Genomic DNA, 21845 nt, shown 5'->3' with positions numbered 1-21845 from the left:
GGTAAGGTTGACGCACATGGATTGAAATCGCATTTGCTGAGGCATGGAATTGATCAAAGTTATCAGTGTTGGATATTTCATGGTGAGAAAATTAACGAGAATGTTGAATCGAGTGGAAAAAGTAATACGACCTATGCTTCATACGACAAAGACACGGAAACATACGATTGTGATCGAGTTGAAGAGATTGTAGAAGCACTGGAAGAAGATCTTCATGATTGTCCTGAAATGTTTGAGAGGATGGTAAGCGATGCAGAGAAACCGTTGTACAAAGGTTGCACTAAATTCTCAAGACTTTCTGCGGTATTAAAGTTGTACAACTTAAAGGCGGGCAATGGATGGTCGGATAAAAGTTTCACAGAGTTGTTGGCCCTTATGAGAGAAATGCTACCGGATGATAATTTTCTTCCTAATCGAACCTATGAGGCAAAAAAAATGTTGTGCTCTATTGGCATGAGCTATGATAAGATACATGCTTGTCCTAACGATTGCATTTTGTTTCGTAACGAATATGCAATGTTAACTGAGTGCCCTAAATGCGGTTTGTCTCGATATAAGAAAAGATTATCTCCCGCAAAAGTCTTATGGTATTTTCCGATAATTCCGAGATTTAGGCGCATGTTTCGTAGTGAAACCGATGCAAGACATCTTACTTGGCATGCAGATGAAAGAATTATTGATGGAATGTATCGGCATCCGGCTGATTCACCACAGTGGTCGAAGATTGATAATGATTATCCTGAGTTTGGATCAGAAGCAAGAAACCTTCGATTGACATTATCTACTGATGGAATGAACCCACATGGTCTTCAAAGTATCTCACATACCACATGGCCTGTGATTCTTATGATTTATAACCTACCTCCGTGGCTATGTATGAAGCGTAAGTACATGATGTTATCTATGTTAATCTCTGGGCCTAAACAACCAGGGAATGACATAGACGTATACTTGACACCTCTGATCGAAGATTTAAAGATTTTGTGGGAGAACGGTGTGGAGGTTTATGATGGATATAGGAAAGAAAGTTTCAATTTGAGGGCGATGTTGTTTGGCACAATTAATGATTTTCCAACATACGGGAATCTATCTGGGTATAGCATTAAAGGTCAACGTGCGTGTCCTGTTTGTGAAGACGGAACCGATACGATTCGATTGGAACTTTGCCAGAAGAATGTGTTTCTCGGTCATCGTAGATTCTTACATTCTAAACATCACTACCGTGGGTGGAGAAAAGCATTCAATGGAGACACCGAACATCGTAGAGCTCCACCCGCATTGTCAGGTGAACAAGTTTTTGAAAAGGTGAAAGATGTGCGTACTGAGTTTGGCAAGCCTTTTGCACATAAGATTGTGAAAGGTGGGTGGAAGAAAAGGTCGATATTTTTTGAATTGCCATATTGGAAGTCTTTGTACGTGAGACATTTTCTCGATGTTATGCATATTGAAAAAAACGTATTTGAAAGTGTTATCGGTACATTACTCAATATAAAAGGCAAGTCTAAGGATGGCCTTAAAGCAAGGGAGGACATGTTAAAAATGGGAATGAGAACTGAATTAGCACCCGTGAAGAAAGGAAGACGAACATATCTACCACCTGCTGCTTTTAATTTATCTAGAAAGGAGAAAAAAAATTTGTGTAAGTCTCTGAGTGAAGTTAAGGTTCCAGAAGGATACTCATCTGATATCAGAAGACTTGTTTCTATGAAAGACCTCAAGTTGAAGAATTTGAAGACACATGATTGCCATGTTATAATGGAACATTTTCTACCGATAGGTATACGTTCTATTTTGCCAGAAAAAGTAAGAAGTGCCATAACTAAATTGTATTTTTTCTTTAGGTCAATTTGTAGTAAGGTGATCGATCCCGAGATCTTACCAACACTACAAAAAGAGATTGTAATTACCTTGTGTGAGCTTGAAATGTATTTTCCTCCGTCTTTTTTTGACATAATGGTTCATTTAGTTGTTCATCTTGTGAAAGAGACACAGTTGTGTGGACCAGCTTATATGAGATGGATGTACCCTGCTGAACGGTATATGAAAATATTAAAAGGGTACGTGAAATCCCGAAGTCGACCAGAGGGTTGTATTGTTGAACGATACATTGTTGAAGAAGCTGTTGAGTTTTGTACTGAATATTTGTCTAACGTTCAATCGATTGGACTCCCCAGAGCTCAGATTTTCGACAAAATGGAAGGTAAAAAATTAATTGGGAATAAAATTGTGACAATATCAAGGGATGAACGGGATCAAGTTCATTTGTATGTTCTGCACAATAATAATGAGGTTGAGCCATATGTTGAAATGCACAAGGATGTACTCCGAAGGTTAAATCCGAACAGAAATGAAAATTGGATAGTTATAGAGCACAATCAAAGTTTCATACAATGGTTGAAGGATCATATTTATTTGAAGCGCTCTTCAGATCCTTCTTCGGTAACAGAAATGTTGAGATGTTTGGCATATGGTCCAAGTTTGCATGTGTTTTCTCATAGCGCATATTCAATTAATGGATACACATTTTATACCAAAGAACAAGATGATAAGAGTACTATGCAAAATAGTGGTGTCACCGTGCTAGCTGAAGCAATGCATATATCAAGTATGAAGGACTTAAACCCCAAATATGCAAATTTGTCATATTTTGGAGTTATTGAGCACATTTGGGTGTTTGATTACGAGAAGTTTCAAATTCCCATCTTTGGTTGCAAGTGGGTGAATAGTAGTGGCATACGAATGGATAAGTCTGGATTTTTGCAAGTTGATCTTACTAGGGTGGGGTACAAAGATGAACCTTTTATTCTAGCATCTCAAGCTAAACAAGTGTTCTATGTGAATGACCCGAAGAGTACAAAATGGTCTATAGTGCTTTTCTCTAACAAAGTGACTGATGATAGCGGTGTCGATCAATGTGATATTGATGTTGAGAATGAGTCATGCATTAGACGGAATGAGTTGAATAGAAATGATGAAGTTGAGGATCTTATACCGGATGAGTCATATATAAGAAACGATCATAATGAGGGAATTTGGATCAATTCATCCGTACGCATTGCTAAGAAACAAGTGATTAATATTCCAACAAAGAAAAGAAAGAGATGTTAGTGACTTAGGTAAATTATCCATGGTTTCTTTATTTTATTTTTTCATTTGTTTTGATTATAAGTTATATGTGATAATGCATGATTTCATTATATTTTTGTTTTCAATTGGTTTGATTATAAGTTATATCTGATAATGCATGATTTCTTTATTTTTTGTTTTCAATTGCTTTGATTATAAGTTATATTTGATATTTGATGGTTTCCTTGGTTTATTACAGGTTAGACATGGCTGATGACCAACATGAGGAAGTTAGTAAAGTATCCGCGGAAGAAGAAATTCGAAGAGGCATCACAGTAATGCGAAGGGTGGTCCAAGGAAGATCTCGAGGCATCATACTAGATGTCTCTTGGAACAACCAGGGACAACTTATAGAACCTAATGGGCATACCTTAACTAGTTTCATCATGGTGCACTAGTAAGGAATGAAATTCCCATTACATGTGATGATTGGAGAAATAAAGAGTTGAAAGAGTCCAAAGAAAAATTTGGAGTGAGATAAAGGTACAATCATTTGGCCCTTAATTATACGGTATCAATTATGTTTTTTCAATTACCGATACTAACTATAAATCTGTATGTTTTTCTTAGCGATGTTTTAACATCGAAGAAGAAAGAAGAGGGTTTTGTATGAAATTGGCCGGAAAGCTTCTTAGAGGGTTTCGGACATTTTTATCATCCAAGTTCCTTAAGGATGCGGATGGTAATTTTGTGGATGCGGAGCTTCCTAGAAAATATGAAAGTTTGATATCGGCTGAAGAATGGGAAGCTTTCAAATCCAAAAGACAAGACCCGACTTTTCAAAGAATAAGTGCTACAAATCGGGAAAGAGCATCAAGTCCCGCATATCCGTACCGAAAAGGACGTGTCGGATATGGACGCTTAGAACAATCCATGGTAAGTATTTATAAATTGCGAAAACAAATTTGTTCATCATATATTAGTTTTATCTGATCAAATTGTATGACTTAATGTGTCAGCTGCAGAAGGAGGAAAGTTCAGAAACATCTCTTCCTGCACATGTTTTGTGGAAGGAAGCCCGTGTGGGCAAATCTGGAGTTCCTCAAGAAGAAGTTTTAAACGTATACCAGAAATGTGTAAGTATAACATTTTTTCATTAATTGAATAACATTTTTATACACAAATATTTGACAAGTATACGGTATTCATCTGATTTTTCAGGAGGAGCTATCTCAGTCTCTATCTCCTGATGATACTAAGAGCATACTTAGTCGGGCATTAGATGTCCCTGAGTATTCTGGTCGGGTGAGGGGTAAGGGATTTGGAGTCACTCCGACCTCCCTCAGTGTTAAAAAAGGAAAGGCTCCTAGTAATCGGGAGCTTCATGCAAGATTGGAAGCCATGCAAGCTGAGCTTGATGCATTGAGGAGAGAAAGAGAGGCTAGCGCCTCAACGGTATACAGAGATGCTTCGGACAAAAACAATATCAACTGTACCTTTCAGCCGAACATTCCAGAGGTAATTACATATAATTGTCTTAAATTGAACTATTTGCTTAAATTATGTATTTGACATATATACACATTAACGATTTCTTGTTATTATTGGTTTTAGGGCATTTCCCATTGTCAGCTGTATTTGTCGTCACCATACTATCGGATGGTTGGCAAGGGAAAAGTGCATAACGTTAGCGGAGTATTACTCCACACTAGAGAGCTCCCTGCTGGATGTTTGAAGGTATCAGTTGATATTGCAGTTGAGCCGAATGCAGCATTACCATATCCTAGCGATGATTCGGATGCAACAACGGTGCACGAAGCAGTAGGTTCGTTTGTTGCATGGCCGACAAACCTCATATGCGTAGGATATGAGGTATGTTTAAAACTTATGTTAACTTTAATGTGTATATTCAAAGTTTAAAATTTATGCTTAAAATTTTACTTACATATTTTCCTTGGTTATGTTAAATAGACTCCCACAAAATCCAAATCAAAAGAGAATGAGGTTAGCAATGCCTCCGCACAACAAAAAAAGGAGGTTAGCAACGCCTCCGCACGGGTAAAAAGTTCTGGTGCTAAGAAGACCGTAGCTAGGAAAAAACCTACCACCAAGTATAGGTCGTGCCTCAGGACATTTCTAGAGATGACCGATATACCGACCGGAGGTGTTCGGATTGTACATATGGAGGTAGGGATTTTCGGCTTTGATTACGACCAAATGATTGGTAATGAAGACTTCATGCAAGTTTTTGGTCATGAAGAAATCGGCGTCAACGTTGTCAATACATATATTAGGTAAATCTGGTCTACTTTGTTTTATTAATTAAACAACTTATGTTAATGATGTTTACTTTATGTTAATCCGGTTTACTTTATGTTTTAAAAGAGGTGTTAATGATGTTTTTATATTAGGTTTTTGTATGACAAATTGATGCGCCCCAATGATTTGGACGAGTCATTCGGATTCTTAGCACCCGCGACCGTCAACTTAGGTTTAATCTTAAGTAGACCGCATACCGTGACGGAGTATGTTCTTCGGATCCTCATGGACAATAAAGATGCGGAGAAGTTGTTTTTTATACCGTTTAATACCGGGTTAGCATTTCATTCTAAATTCATCTATTATAATTATTTTCCAAGTTACCATCTAACATTTGCCTAATCATTACAGTGGACATTGGTTGTTGCTCGCAATCAATCCTATCCGAGAAATTGTGTATTATCTTGACTCGTTAGGAAATGATTGGACAACATACCCGGATATGAAGGTCCTAATTGACACGTAAGTGAGAATGTTCAAAATTTTTCTTAGTTTATGTGAATTGTTCTAATTGCTTCATTTTTATTTTATTAGCGTCCTACAAGCTTTTCGGGCCCAACGAGATATCCAAACCTCAAGGAGGGGCGCCAACTGCATTACATGGATTAAAGTGGCGGTATATTTTTAATTACCACATTTTTTATTATATTAGTGATGACACTTGATAAAACTTAGGATTTATAATCCATATTTTTTTTTCATGTAGTGTCCTCAACAACGTAATCAAATAGATTGCGGGTATTTCGTGTTGAGGTTTATGCGAGATACTCTTGCTTTGGGCCGATTAGTGATTCCCACCGATGTATGTATTTCTAACTTATGAGTTATTTTTATATTTACACATATCTCATATAATTAAATAGTTGGAATTAATTCAAAATATGTTATATTATTATGTAGTACTTTGAGGAATTCAAGTGTGCATTTTATACAAAGGATCAAGTGGACGAAATCAAAGAGGAGTGGTGTCAATTCATGATAGAGCTCAAAGTTTTTTCATAAATTTGTGTAATTAATGTGTACATTTGTAGTATATGTAATGACTTGTAAATGTGTACATAAATTTGTATATATTTTGATACATTTAAGGCAAAATTGGTTTGAACTGGTATATATATATATATTTGTTAGCCAAAAATTGGTAGAAAAAAGGCCAAAATGGCATGTATAAAATGTGATAACTGTCTGTCAAAATCTGGTTGAAAACAGGTAGAAATTCTGGTTTATAAACCTGGAAAAAATGTGGTTTAAAACAAAAGCTTCAAAAATTTTCGTATACATTAGACAGCGCTTTTGTAAAAAGCGCTGTCTAAGGGGGGATTAGAAAGCGCTTTAGGCAAAAGCGCTGTCTAAGGGGGGGGGGGGGGGGGGGCTTAGACAGCGCTTTCTGAAAAGCGCTGTCTAAGCCCCCCCCCCCCCTTAGACAGCGCTTTTGCCTAAAGCGCTGTCTAAGGTATACCTAAAAAAATTAAAATAGGGGGGGCTTAGACAGCGCTTTTTGAAAAGCGCTGTCTAAGCCCCCCCCTTAGACAGCGCTTTGGCCAAAAGCGCTGTCTAAGGTATACCTAAAAAAATTAAAATAGGAGGGTCTTAGAAAGCGCTTTTGGCCAAAGCGCTGTCTAAGGGGGGGGGGGGGCTTAAACAGCGCTTTTAAGATTTAAAAAAGCGCTGTCTAAACCTTTAGCAGCGGAGGTTTAGACAGCGCTTTAAAGCGCTGTCTAAAGCTAAAAAAAGCGCTGTCTAAGGTCTTGTTTGGCGTAGTGAACATATACAAATATTGTCAGACATAGCCTAACATACGGTTCATTCTGATTCAGCCTAACGTATGGTTCCTCCAACTGTTCCAAAACGGTCTAGCGTACAACCCATTTGGATGTTCATCCCCTCAGATACGATCTAGCGTATGATCCATTCTGATCTTTATTCCTCAGATACTACCTAGCATGCGGTACATTCTGAAACGTGGTCTAGCGTACGACTCCCCTTTCATCCTCAGATACAGCCTGATGGACGACTCATTCTGCGACTCAGATACGATCTAGCGTACGATCCATTCTGATCTTTCATCCCCAGTGAAATCACCCGCCTAACGGACGGCTCATTCTGCAATTTAGATACGATCTAGCGTATGATCCATTCTGATCCTTTATCCCCAGCAACGCATGACCCATTCTGATCCTTATCTCATCAGGTTCAGCGCACCCTATTATCACCTAATATACAGTCTAACGTACGACTCGGTATGGCACCTATGTCTTCAAATTGGTCTGATGTACGACGCACTCTGAAGCTCTCATCATCGAACTTCCTGGATGACATCTTTAAGCCCATCTCCATCAAGACTAATTGACAAATGCAAATCTTTGGGGCATTCTAAGTGTTCAATAATCTTCCACCTCCAGACCACGAATGGCGTACATACCATTCTAACTCTCTCGGTTCAAGAATATTGAACAGGGGCAGCTGTCATACCCCAAAATTTGCCCGTTAATCTTGCAAGACATTTTTCAAGGCACTCTAACTTATTTTTCAAGGCATTGATCTTAAAGGAACGAAGGCCCAGGACACAGGTGGCCCAATCCAGAAAATGGCTTAAAATGGCTTGCTCGCTAGGCGAGCCAAATCATTCGCCTAGCGAACTCTTCGCTGTGCCACTCGCCTAGCGAAGCTTGCGAATACCAGAATTTTTGGGCTTCTTTCTGAGCCCATCAGGTCACAAAAACTATTATAAATACCAAGACCTCATTCAGAAAAAAGGAGGAGTGAGAGAAAAGGACAGAAGGGGACGGACATAAACCCTAGTAAGGAAACCCTAACAGAAGCAACTGAGCAAACCCTGGAGGCTAACCAAGAGAATTCAGAGCAACCCTAAAGGAAACCCTGAAGGCAACTCATTTGCACAAAGGTTACCTCCGCCCAACTCAATCCGACACCAAGAGTGATCTGCCAATTCAACGTTGCAATTCAATTGCAAACAGGTTTGCACTATCATTACCGCTTTATGCTCTTAATTTACATGTGGCATTATGATTGAATTTATAAACACATCTTAGATTTTGCATATGGGTTTAAGTATATATGAATGTGCAAAATAATATCTTGAATGTTTAACCATGTAATTTCTGTAATGGATGCCATAGGGTTTGGAGCTCGCTGAAATCGTACTGTTCTTAAATTCAAACCCGCAGCCGTTCGCTAGCACATCGCTAAGCGAACCTGTAGCGAGTGTTCGCTAAGCCCTCGCTAGGCGAGGCAGCAGCGAATGTGACAGTCGCTGACTTTTCCGTTCTGATCTTTGCTCATCTGCCATGTTTTATCATAGCCATGCATTGTTTACCTGACCTTATTACTGTTGTGATTCCTTTTGGTTTGGTGCAACTCTCGATTGCACCCTGATTTGGTATTCTGACTTGTTTGCTGAATTTTGTAAGGGTTCACATACTCCCGGAAAAGGTAGCTTGCTAGGTATTCCACTTTATTTGTGGGATACCCTTGTGGAGATTCATCCTAATTGCCTAATTGATTATAAAATATTGCCTTTGAATATGTGATCTTGGCCCTCTCTTTGTTGCCTTACGGTATTACGGTATTACGGTCATGTCCCGCGAATGTGGGGATACACTTAGCAAAGACCCTTCGATTAAATCATCATGTCCCTATAAGATAAATCATAGTCCCTCGGATGCTGCCTGCGAAAATATGATTTTGTCCCTCGATGACCCGTCGCTGTAGCCTACGGTTAAATGATGATTGTCCCTTCGAATGCTAAGGTATCCTTACGAATGTTGCCTTCAATGACCAATCGATGACCCTACGATGTCCCTTAAATCCAAAAGGACAAGACTACTTACTTCTCAATAGTAAGGACAGTTTTACCCTCATAAGGATAGGAAATACCTATAAAGACCTGGGTAGGTATAACTCTTAATTGCTGACTCACAACTTAAAATATTTTTCACACCCCACAAATTTGCAAAATATCTATTAGAAAATCACCACTTGGCATACATTCGTACTAGGATCATTGCCAAGTTATATTTTTCTAAACAACTTTCAAAATTAAACGAGATAAATACTTTGTATACATTCGTACAAGAATCATTACAAAGTTAAACTCTCTCTTCAAAACATTTTCTAAGCAGTTCACAAACACTTTTTTTCAGACAAGAAAAATAACATAAGTGATCAAGCAATTAAGAGCCCATGGATAACCATGGATACAAAGGGTGCTAACACCTTCCCTTTGTATAATGTACCTCCCGAACCCAAAATCTAATCAAGGTCTTTCCTGTTCTTTTCCGCCTTTCCTTATTGGATAAAAGAAAAGTCGGTGGCGACTCTTGCTAACCGCGACATTTGCTTTCCAAAGCAAAAACACAAAAGTCCAGTTCACCGTATGACAGAGGAGATGTGAAAATATGCAGAGTATCTACACTTGACAAGATTACTGACCCACTGACAAAGCCTCTTGCGCAACAGAAGCATGATGGCCATACTAGATCTATGGCCATTAGGAGTATGCCTGATTGGCTCTAGTGCTAGTGGGAGATTGTTGGTGTAAGCCCTAGAGGCCAATAATTTTGGTACTTATATCAAATTATTTATTAATAACAAAAGGCTTTTTCTTTATTATGTTTGTTTAATAAAGTTCCTAGAATAGTTAATCTGTTTAATGTATCAAGTGTGACTTAATCATGAGATCACATTAAACATAAGGACACTATTCTTAAAGTATCTGTAGTCGAGCTTTGTTGTAAAGTGGGATAACATTAAAGCATTAAGACTATTATGTATATAGACTGATGATCACATCTCATGGATCATGGATAAAGAGTTATCAAGTCTTAAACATAAGTATGAATATTAAGAGTAATATTTATACTGGATTGACCCGCAATGAGAATACTATATAGAATGTTATGCAAAGTGTCATAAGTTATTCTTATGGTGATAGTGGTGTATACCACCCTTCGACCTGAAACCATTGTGGATCCTAGATGTAGAGTTGAGTGCCTTATTGCTGATCAAATGTTGTCCGTAACTGGATGACCATAAAGACAGTTGATGGGTACTCCACGAAGCATGCTGAGGGACATGAGTGACCTAGATGAGATTTGCACATCCTGCGTAACAGGATAAATGTCTACGAGCCCAATATTGAACTGGACAAGGATGAACGGTATATGCCTTGTGTTCAATATAGACATAAGTGCAAAAGGGTAATTATACATATAAATATTATCACAAAAGGATTTGTCAGATCACATGACATTTTTGTGTCTTGGGTAGCAGTGATGTGTTGCTAGATGCCGCTCACTATTTATTATGTTAAATACGTGATTTAATATAATTGCCAATGCCACGAAAACCTACAGGGTCACACAAAAGGACGGATTGATGAGAGATAGAGTAACTAAGGTACACCGTAAGGTACGATGCACTTAAGTGAATTGTAGAACATCGTAAGGTACAGTGTACTTAAGTAGAATATGAAATATGGTAAGGTACCACGCGCTTAAGTGATTTTGGCATATTATAAGATATGAGCCACATACCCTTAAGTGGGCTTTTTAGCTTGCAGCCCACACAAGTGGTTTTATAAATAGAACCCTTGTGCAGAAGTATTTGTGTAGTTGCAATTTCGTTTCTCTCTCTCTCTCTCTCTCTCTCTCTCTCACTCACTCACTCACTCAAAGCCTTCATTCGTAGCAGCTAACACTGAGATTGTAGGAATCCGTTCGTGTGGACTGAGTAGAGGCGTTTTCACCATTCAACGTTCGTGATCGCTCCGTAGATCTGCATCAAAGGTTTCAATCGCCACAAGAGGTAACGATTCTATCACTGATCATGCCCATTCGTAAGGATCACTAAAGGAGAAACTTTTAAATTTTGCTATATTTTGGATCGCTCTTCTCCTTCAATCTCATGTGCCAAATTTCTGTCTTCAACAAAGGTTTCGTGGATGCAACATCTGTAGAGCCACCAACAACTTCATCCTCAAGGGTATACAAGCCTTGTTTCTTCATGCATCTTAAGACTTCAATAGACCCATTCATGACTTGTAGAATAATTTTCTCTCCTTGGAAAATATATCATTTGTTGTCGAATTCACCAAGAGAAATCAAATTTCACTTCAAATCAGGTACATACCTGACTTCAGTCAACAATCTTATTGACTCATCATGGAGCTTGAATCTCACAGATCCAACACCTGTAATCTTGCAAGCTTTATTGTTTTCAAGCAACATAGATCCACCATCTTGATCACACAGTTCCTCAAACAAGTCTTTGTTTGGAGTCATGTGCCAAGTGCATTCCGAATCCATAATCCACTCTTTACTTGAGTCGCCGTTTGAAACCACAAGAACATCAAATGAGTCAAACTCATCTTGAACAATGGATGTGTTTCCATTATCCTTACCTCCATGATCTTTCAGGCGTTTCAGGGCACACTTTTCTTGTATGACCTTCCAATTTACAGTTATAACATTGAATACCATATGCATAACCACTATAAGACTTCTGCTGACTTTTACCCTTCTTGTCGAATTTGCCATCTCTCTTTGTAAATTTTGCCTTAACTGGCAGACTTTCACCAATCAAAGATGGCTTGTGCTCCTTTCATTTGTTCAAATCCTTATAATACAAGGTTGATTGAACTTCTTCAAAGGTCAGAGACTCTCTTCCATATAAGAGAGTTTCTTTGAAGTGAGCATGTGATATAGGAAAAACAAACAACATCAATAGTGTTTGATCTTCATCCTCGATCTTGACATCGATATTTTCAAGATCAAGAATCAGCTTGTTGAACATATCCAACTTCTCATCCATAACTTTTTCTTCACTCATCTTGAATGAATATAGATTTTGGTTCAGGTAGAGGCGATTGACCAACAATTTGGTCATGTATATACTTTCGAGTTTCTCTTATAACCCCGACGTCGTCGTCTCCTTCGAAACCTTTCAAAAAACCTTATCACCAAGGCTCAATAAGATGGTGATGTGGGCTTTCTCTACCATAGTTGTTTTTTATTTATCTGTTAACGCATTATCCATGGCTTCGGCTCCCTTCAACGCTTCTAAACAGCCATGTTGAACTAGTAGGGCTTTCATCTTCAAGTGTCACATACGAAAATTGTTCACTCCGGTGTACTTTTCAATGTCATACTTTGTCGACGACATCTTCTCCATGTTCACGCACCAATTTGTTGTGAAAAACGATGTCGGAATAACAAAGTATAATCGGTTCCTTGATCGACAAGAAATCCACAAGGGTAGAAAAGAGGGAAGTAAGAGGAACCCAATGAAATAGATTATAAACTGTTATTCTTTACTTTCTCTTGGGAACATGAGTACAAGTGTTACAGAGTAACAAATATCCTCTCTCACCCTAATTAGGATTGCATTATACAATGATGAGAAACTAGTATGCTATTTATAAGAAAACTAACACACTAAATTAACATACTTTTAGACACATGTCCATTACACAAGTAACTTAGAGAACAAGCTAACTTAAATAATTTGGCATAACAAACAGGCCTAATTCGACATGCTAACAATCATAGCATACTTCGACTGCAACATGTGATCAGACTTCGACGATATACTAATGATCTTGTCGAATTGTCGAACCAAGAAACTACCTTTCGACCATAATAGAGTTCAATCAAATATCTCACAAATATCATTTTAATTTTAATGAAATGTTAGTTAAGATTCGCGCAATGCGCGATTATAAGTTATTTGTTTTGTTAAATTTATGTGTATATTATCAAACATTAATTATCCAAACGACTAAAAGTGTTTCAAATGTTAATTACTTCAATAACTTTTATAAGAAAAAGAATTATTTTAATTTATAATAAATGGTATTGTAAAATATTTATATGATTTTATTGTTGAAATATGAGAGCTCATTAGAAAACATTATCTTTGTTTTTTATTATACTTATTATAATTATTATATAAAAAAAAGAGTAAACAATAAACTCAATTTTTTATATGTGAAAAAACAATAATCTTATTGTTTGTCTTTAGTTTATTTATCGTACATGATAGGAAGAATGTAGCATTGAAATAATCTAAAATTATTTTATAGATATTATATTGAAAATATATTATAAAAATTCTATTTTTTAATATTTATAATTAAAAAATAATTGCAAAGAATATATAATATATCTATAAATTTTATGAAAACAATATGTATCAAACTTAATAAGCAACTATTTTAGTTCTCATGTCTTTTTTAGTAGTTATCTTTGATTTAGATATTTAATTTTAAGTTGTTAAAGATGTGTATTTATTTTTCATGCTAAATAAAATTAAAAATTTATTTGCAATTATTATCAAATAAAATTTTATTTGGACAACACGATTGAAGAATGTAGCACTGAAATAATCTAAAATTATTGTATAGATATTATATTAAAAATATATTATAAATTTTTTATTCTTTAATATTTATAATTAAAAATAATTGTAAGAAAAATAAAACAATACCTATAAACTTTATGAAAATAATATATATCAAACTTAATAAATAATTGTTTTGATTCTTATGTCTTTTTAGTAGTTTTCTTTGATTTAGATATTTAATTTAAAATTGTTAAAGATGTGTATTTATTCTTAGTGTTAAATAAAATTAAAAGTTTATTTTCAATTACTATCAAATAAAACTTTATTAGCTTTATAAAATTTATATTTATTTTGTCAAATTTTAGTTATCTACTAATAAGGGATTGAAAATGGTAGTTGCTATAGTAGCTTAATTGTTTTTTAAAATAGTTATTTTTAATTTAATTAATGAGATTGTAAAAAATTATTTGATTTGATTTTTTATATTAATTAAAATACGAGTATTATTTTCTTAGATATTATTTTCAATGTTTTTATTATAATCTCTATGGTCACTATAATAAAAAAAAGTAAAATATAATTCATTTTGAAAAAACTTTATATTCTCAAAAATGAGAAATCAAGAATCTTTTATTTGTCTTTCGTTTCTAATCCACTATTATATGAAAAGTATAATAGGAAAGTACACGGACATGATAAAAAATTGTGTTATACTCTATTATATTATATCTCAAGACAAATATAAACATTATTCTATAAACTTTATATATATATATATATATATATATATATATATAATATATATATATATATATATATATATATATATATATATATATATATATATATATATATATATATATATATTAGTAATTAATTATTAGATTAATATATTTTTGACTATAATATAACTACTTTGAGATTACAATATTTATTTTAAGTGTTCATTTTATTTATGCTTTCAAAAATATATAGTTGTAATTTTATTGTTGATATAAATCGTGTTATTTTTTTAGACATTATTTTTAATATTTTTATTATAATCTCTATTGTCGCTATCATAAGTGTGAAATCAAAAATCTTGATATTTGTCTTAGTTTCTAATTCAATATTATATGAAAAATGTAATAGTGAAGCATACTGACGCGATGAAAGATTGTGACATACCCTATTATATTATATCTTAAGATTAGGGTTGACAATGAATCGAACCAACTCGAAAGTAGTTTGGAACTCGATTCAACAATTAATTCGTTGAACTTGGTTCATGAACCCAATAAACTAAATATGAGCGAAAAACTAAGTTGTTAACTAAATGAGTTGAACTTGAACTATACATAGTTCGATTAGTTAGATTCATGAGCCAACTCGATTAAATATGTGAATGATTATATTGTCTTTAAGAGTAGGTTTAAAGATTTAGTATAAATTTTAACCTTATATTTTATTTTAATTGAACGGTTTTAATTGATAATTTATATGTTCGAGTGAGCAAAATATTTCTAAAAATAATTATACAAATAAAATTAGATCATATAAGTTAATTAATTTTCGAATTAGTCGATTTTTGAGACAAAGTTAATTTCCAATCTTATAACTTTTATTTTATTTTAATACTTTATTTTTAAAATAATATTAACTTAAAATGTCAAATATATAAAAAAAATAGACTTTAAAAATGGTTTCTAAGTCCGTGAAACAAACGAGTTGAACCGACTTGCTCGTGAACTTATAACGAGTCGAGTTTGAGCTTAAAAAAAAAATTGTGTCGAACTTGAACCGAAATTTGAATTGAATCAATTCTTAACGAGTCGAGCCGAGCTGAGGCGAGTTCGACTCGACTCGGCTCATTTCCAACCCTACTCAAGACAAATATAAATATTATTCTATAAAATTTACGAAAAGAATATATTTATTTAAGTTATTAATTAATATTAGGTTAATATATTTTTTATTATAACTAATTTGAAATTAAAAATATTTATTTTAAATGTTGATTTTTTTTATGCTTTCAAAGAAAATATAATTTTAATTCTAGTTGTCTTGTCATATCATTTTATTAAAAATGAGATTTTTTTTTATCTTTGTCAAATTTCGAACCCGTCTAGTAGATAATACATATTGTATTTTACTTTTTAAAAAGTGAAAAAAAATATTGAAAGATGTCATATAGAATTATGGAATAATATGGAACAAATAAAATAGAAATGTTAGGGTATATCCTAATATATTCCGTCATATCGGATTTAATATATTAAATAAATATCTTTATAATAGTTCTTTATTTTAGTGCTACTTATATGAAATTTTAATGATATATCCTTTTCATCTACAAATTTACCTTACGCTAATTTAAATCAGGTATACCTGCGTTAAATAAAGTTAAAATGAAACTAAGAACTTTTTTGGTATTATGATATAAATTAATGACATTTTAGGTATAACTGATGTTTTAACTTTTAAGGGTTCATCTTAAAAAATCAGTATGAAATCATGGATATATAATCATTTTATTAATTTCATAAAACACTTGCTATTGTGTTACATTGCAGAGTATTTTTGCTTAATAAAAAAAATTACATGCAAATATATGAGAAGGTATATACACATTAGAGAAATATTGATGTTAAGTATGAGAAGATGCATTCTCTCAATTGATCTGCTTTTGTGGTTGACATCATTGAGCTCCTAGTAATAACCTAAAAGTATAAGCAAATTTTTTTTAGAAAGTTGCTACACAACTTAAAATCATAAGCTAATCCAAGATTCTATGGTAAATTTTACCTTCTCAACGTGGACTGTGAACGTCTGGTGCTGCAAACCAAGAAGAAAAGGAAAACAAAAGAAATTTGTTAGCAGGAACATCAAATGATAAACAATTTTCTAAAATAAAATGCTTGAGTGACATACCTAGAGCCCTGTTGTTTGAGACTTTGTTGGTTTCCTACTGGTTTTTGAGGTTCATCACTTGGAATAGGTACATTCTTAACCTGTAGCGTTAACATATCGCAAGTGTTATAACCTTTTTCCAAAACTCAAGATGCAATAAAATTAGTCAGTGGTTCATGTGTACATAAACCAAACATTGACTAACCAAATTCTTGAAGAAGGAATTATAGAACATATGGATGTATCTTTGCTTTGCCTCTTTTTGCTCCTTGTTCACTTGCTTCCAAAAGGTGTAAATGTTTCCCATATTTATCAACTTGTTTGCATATATCTTCCATGTATAGCTACAACAAAAACATGAACATGTTTGAAATTAAATTTCTTTCTGTTGTTCTTAAAAGGGTAGATAGTTATTTATGCAATAAAGGTGCAACTTTAACATAAAGAATAGCTGCATTAGTTTGAAGCAAAGAAAATGGAGGTAGTACCATTCATTTATGCGCTGCAATCCGAACTCAGAAATCATGTTCCAAAAGGATGGATCTACTTTGCATTTTTCAAAGAAATCAGCAATTTTGTTGCTTGATCCATCTCCATTTAGGGGATCAATATGGAATCCTGAGACTCCATCAACAATTATTTCTGCCGGACCTCCTTGATTAGTAGCAAAAGTTGGCAAGCCGCAGTTCATTGCTTCAATGACAGTTAATCCAAATGCTTCATACAAAGCAGGCTGCACAAAAGCTCCCTTTGTATCAGCAATGCAGCGATACAGCTCTCCATTGCGAAATCGATCAGTCTGCGCAGCAATCCATCTGAATTGACCCTTTAGTTGATACTTTTGAATTAAATCATGCATCTTCTTTATTTCTGCCATTTCCTCTCTATCTTTTGATTTTGAAGGGTCAAAGAAGCCACCAACTATGACAAGGTTCACCAAGTTTCTTAATCTTTTGTTCTTTCCATACCACTCAACTAATCCGCTTAAGTTCTTCACAACATCAAGCCTTGCCATTGAGAAGATTATAGGTTTCCTCCTCTCCGCTAGATATCCACTGTTTTCATGATAATTTCAAAAGTTAAAATCAATGATTGAGAATAATGTAGCTAGGATAGTTAATGGGTATGACTCGTAGTTTACTGATAAGTGGACAGGCTACTCGAGCCAGTGAATATTGTTACACAAGTTGTAATATATAATCTTAAGCTTGAATAATAGAAAGGCACTGCAATGTCTTTGTAGTTGAAGACGTAGACAAACTTTGTTTAATCCGTGACCAAATTATGTGTGTTCTCTGTTTGTTTTTTTGTATATGTTTTCTTTTGAACCGGGGTTGCTATTCTAACAATAGTTCAGCATTGAAAGTTTACTATGCAAGAGAAGAAACAAAATCACTTACATATGCTCATTGTTATCCACTTTATTATTGAGAAGATCTTCAATGGAAGAGTGAAATTGAAAAAGTCTTTTGTCTCTTTCTGTGTAAGGGAAATAGATACTTTGATCAGCACCTGGTGCAGCTATATTGAATTTAGGATCAAACACATTTATCCCTGAGACAACCCTACAAAGCCCTGGAAGAGTAAATGCAGCATGGCTTTCATATTGCCCGGGTCTATCTTTGCTGCGGAAAAAATTAACTTTCAAAGCTCAGTTCTCATTTTTATGTGTACTTATTTTATTATAAAATTTCTTTTCTTTTAAACAAGTACTAATGAAAGGTTGTTTTGACAAACCTTCCCGCAATTTCTTGGTATGTACTGGTTATGATGAAATCGGATGAATTCATTGCAATTGTATCAGCCATGAATTGACATGAGAAGTGATATTTAGGATCTAACTCTTTCCATTTGACATCTGAGTCTTCATACTTGGTTTTCTCCAAAGCATGTGCTATAGTTGCCTAGTTTTCAATCACCCTAAAGAATTAATACATATGACAAATAACACAGCCTTGCAACCACAAAAATATTGAAAGGGGGATAGTAATAAGTTAGTAACCTGAGTTATCCCAAGTTTTCTAGCCATTAGAGATGCTGCCAAATTTCCATCTGTGTAATTTCCTATAATAAGATCTGGTTTACCTTCCATTAGGTCCAAAATCTTGGTTGTTGCGTCCTATTAATAATGTAAACCAAAGAATTGGTAAGTAGGTTAGTTCATATGTACAAGGCATGGCTATTTCACTACATTATACAAATTTGCATTGTAACCGTAATTGAAAACCAAAGTACAAGATAAAAAATCATGAAGCGTGTAGACATGCCTGAGTAAACCTCTCAAGATAGGGATAAATGTCGAAGCGAGAAACCCATTGACGTAAAATTCCTTTTTCTGTATAAAAAGGCACACGTAGAATGTGAGAGTGTTTGGTACCATGGATTGGTTCAAACTCCTGGTGGCACTTGGTTCCTTTAGCATCAGGTATCAACCTTGTTACCTGAAAAGGTCAAGAGTGTATAATTACATATTTTAACTAAGTTCTAAGGTACATGTAGAAAGAGGTTATTGCTTTGCATGAAACTAACCACAAGAATTTGAGGTTTAAAAGTTAGTCCTTGTTGCTTAATTTTTAGAAGTAACTCTTCCTCCAAAGCCTTGACTTGATCCAATATGTAAACTACCTGTTATTTTGTCAACAAGTATTAGAAACTCACATTTTTTGAGCAAAATTAATACTTAGTTTTTTTTCTTTCAAATTCAAATAGTGACGAGGTTTAAAGAAAGTTTGTGTATATGATTTAGGTCACGGCATCATGGTTTCTGATGACTTGGCGACTGTATTTGACTTCATTCACCTTAATGTAAAGGATCGCGATGCAATAGGGATCGTGACAAGGACCCCTATTTAAAAAACTAGTACTTGAATTGATATTAAAAAGCTTCATTCAGAAATGACAATGCCATAAAGTGAATAATCTTTATAAACCTCACACTTTAAAAATCAAAAATATTGTTCCTAATGATAAAAAATTTACCTGGCCACCAGTGTCTGGCAAGCCAAGAACATCTTCTTGCCCAAAATAACCATGAATTGAGAAGATCACTACTTTAAACATTGTAGGAATTCTGCTGAAAAGTTTCTCTAGATTAATTGGGTCTGGGGCTTGGAGTATTTCTGATAAAGTTCTCATTGTCTCCTTCACCCTTCCGGCAGTATCTCCCCATCCTTTCTCAAAACCCCACTCCTTTAACCTAAAAATAAAATTGACATTGGATTACAACTAACAAGTAGGGTTTTAAAATAAGGTTTGTGACCGCGATTTAGGTTAACATCAAGGTGTTTTCTATGTCGCAGTTGAGATCGCATCATGTGAACTTAACAAAATTTCTCTGCAATATCAAGGATTGTGATGCAACCGAGATTTTAAATTAACTTAGCTAAAACATCATTGACCTATTAAATGATAAATTAATAAAGTCCTTACCTTAGCTCAAAATTGTGATATGAAGTATCCTTGGGAATTGCTGAAAGGAAAACATCAGCCACAATTAATGCTTGCTGAAGTTTTGCAGCAGAGCTCAAGGCGTCATTTATCATTAGACTCTGTCAATGTAGATCACAAAAACGAAAAATTAATATTGAAAAGTTTATATTACTTGTGTTAACATGAAGTTTAAGAATTTAATCTAATGCTTCTTCACTTACTTCTCCTTGATGATTTAGTCTCAATAAGTAGTCCACTATAGCCTGTGTTTTTGTCAATTTCCCAGTTGTCTGTGAAGCTAAGAACTTTGAAACAAAGTGAAGTCCGTTTCCAATTGAAGACGATAAGGTTAATTTCGGAATCCCAAAATCAAATGCTCCAAAGTCTGCTTCAAATGCATTTTCATCATTTGCCCTACAAATATGGAAACTGTTAATGATCAAACGCAAAATTAAACATGTACATATAGTCTTACATCAGACATTCAAGTTCAAACAATGAAATATTTTCAAGAATTTAAATCACATGTATAAGAAAAATGAAGATAAAACACACACCATTTTTGGTCATATACCCTTTCCTTGAATTTGAGGTAATCATTAGGGGCAATAGCATCAACGGAAAGATCCTCGGAGTTGACACGTACATATTCCCAAACTCCTGGATTAGGCCTAATTGCAAAAGCAACATATGGTGGATCAACAACAGCTTCCTGCAAGTTCATGTGCATAAAATCAAACACCTTGTAAGCCTAAATATCATTTTGCATGTTGTGATGTCATTAACAAAGAACCTGTATAGAGCTCAATATGAAGCCTAGAATTCCCTCCAAAACTTGATTTCTTTCAATTTTATCATCTATAATTCGTTCAACTTCTTCCATCAAATGATGAAGTTTCATGATCCTTCTCCCTTTCTCTAAGTACTTAGCAAAGCACTTCTTCATATGGTATCTACTATGGCTCAATGCATCAGGCATGTTATCTGCTAGAGAATTTGTACGCTTCAAAGCAGGTGGTGGAGCCATTGAATGAAATAATGGTCTTGTTAACCGTAAATCCTAACTCAACTAGCAAAATGCTAATATTGTTAAGTTGAAGTTAACAGAGGTCGAACCCTGACTCTCACGATTGTGTGTCTGAAATTCTAGTGGTCTTGTTTGCATGTCATAAGAAAATGTGTCACAATTTATATGTGTTCGTAGCTTTAAATGTGTATGTTACATGAGAAATAATTTATTGGTTGGATAGGTGAAAGAGTGGGAGAAGGAATAGTTGATGAAGGAAGGAAAGGAAAAGAATATTCATATGTTTGAGAAGAGATTTATGTGTTTTGATAAAGTAAAAGGAAGGTGTGTACTGTGCATATCATTTCGAACAAGGAATTAGAATATTTACATTCTTTCCTTTTGTTTCTCTAGGGGTGCCACTATTTGTGGATAATCATGAGACAAAGAATCTAAAAGATTTCTTCTTTTTGTTTGTTGGAGGTGTTACAGGTCAACCCACAAAGTTGATATTTGTTTTTTCCTTAAGTTGTTTTCTTTTGCCTTCTTTAAGTAGTTAGAAAAGTAAAGATTTGAATGATTAAAATAAAATTATTAGATAGTAGTATTAGTTGTTGTTGTATTAGTTAAAATGTTTAATGTTGTTGTTTTTTAGATCTAACGTTTAATGTAATATGAAAATATTTAATATTTTTTTTTATCGAATATCATTTTTCACCAAAGGTGAAATTCCAACCGTGATAAAAAGAAAGTTAAAAATAAATAAAAAGTCAAA

At 34.3% G+C, this 21845-nt stretch overlaps 1 protein-coding gene across 1 annotated transcript; it reads right to left on the bottom strand.

Annotated features, from left to right (window-relative positions):
* Positions 1-16232: 16232 nt before the first annotated feature.
* On the bottom strand, positions 16233-21456 carry LOC127118331 (sucrose synthase 5). The gene is made up of 15 exons (XM_051048505.1): positions 20858-21456; positions 20622-20776; positions 20286-20478; positions 20065-20183; positions 19615-19831; positions 19165-19260; positions 18903-19076; positions 18638-18754; positions 18373-18539; positions 18036-18260; positions 17124-17690; positions 16841-16979; positions 16657-16736; positions 16531-16560; positions 16233-16445 (listed from the first exon to the last, which is right to left on the bottom strand). The coding sequence occupies exons 1-15, from the start codon at positions 21089-21091 to the stop codon at positions 16424-16426; spliced, it is 2535 nt and encodes an 844-aa protein (XP_050904462.1). The 5' UTR covers positions 21092-21456; the 3' UTR covers positions 16233-16423.
* Positions 21457-21845: the final 389 nt, after the last annotated feature.

This window comes from Lathyrus oleraceus, chromosome 2 (genome assembly GCF_024323335.1).
Source record: "Lathyrus oleraceus cultivar Zhongwan6 chromosome 2, CAAS_Psat_ZW6_1.0, whole genome shotgun sequence".
In the NCBI taxonomy this organism is placed as follows: Eukaryota; Viridiplantae; Streptophyta; class Magnoliopsida; order Fabales; family Fabaceae; genus Lathyrus; species Lathyrus oleraceus.
Note: the sequence above shows the minus strand (reverse complement) of the source record. Positions and strands in the feature narration are given on the sequence as shown.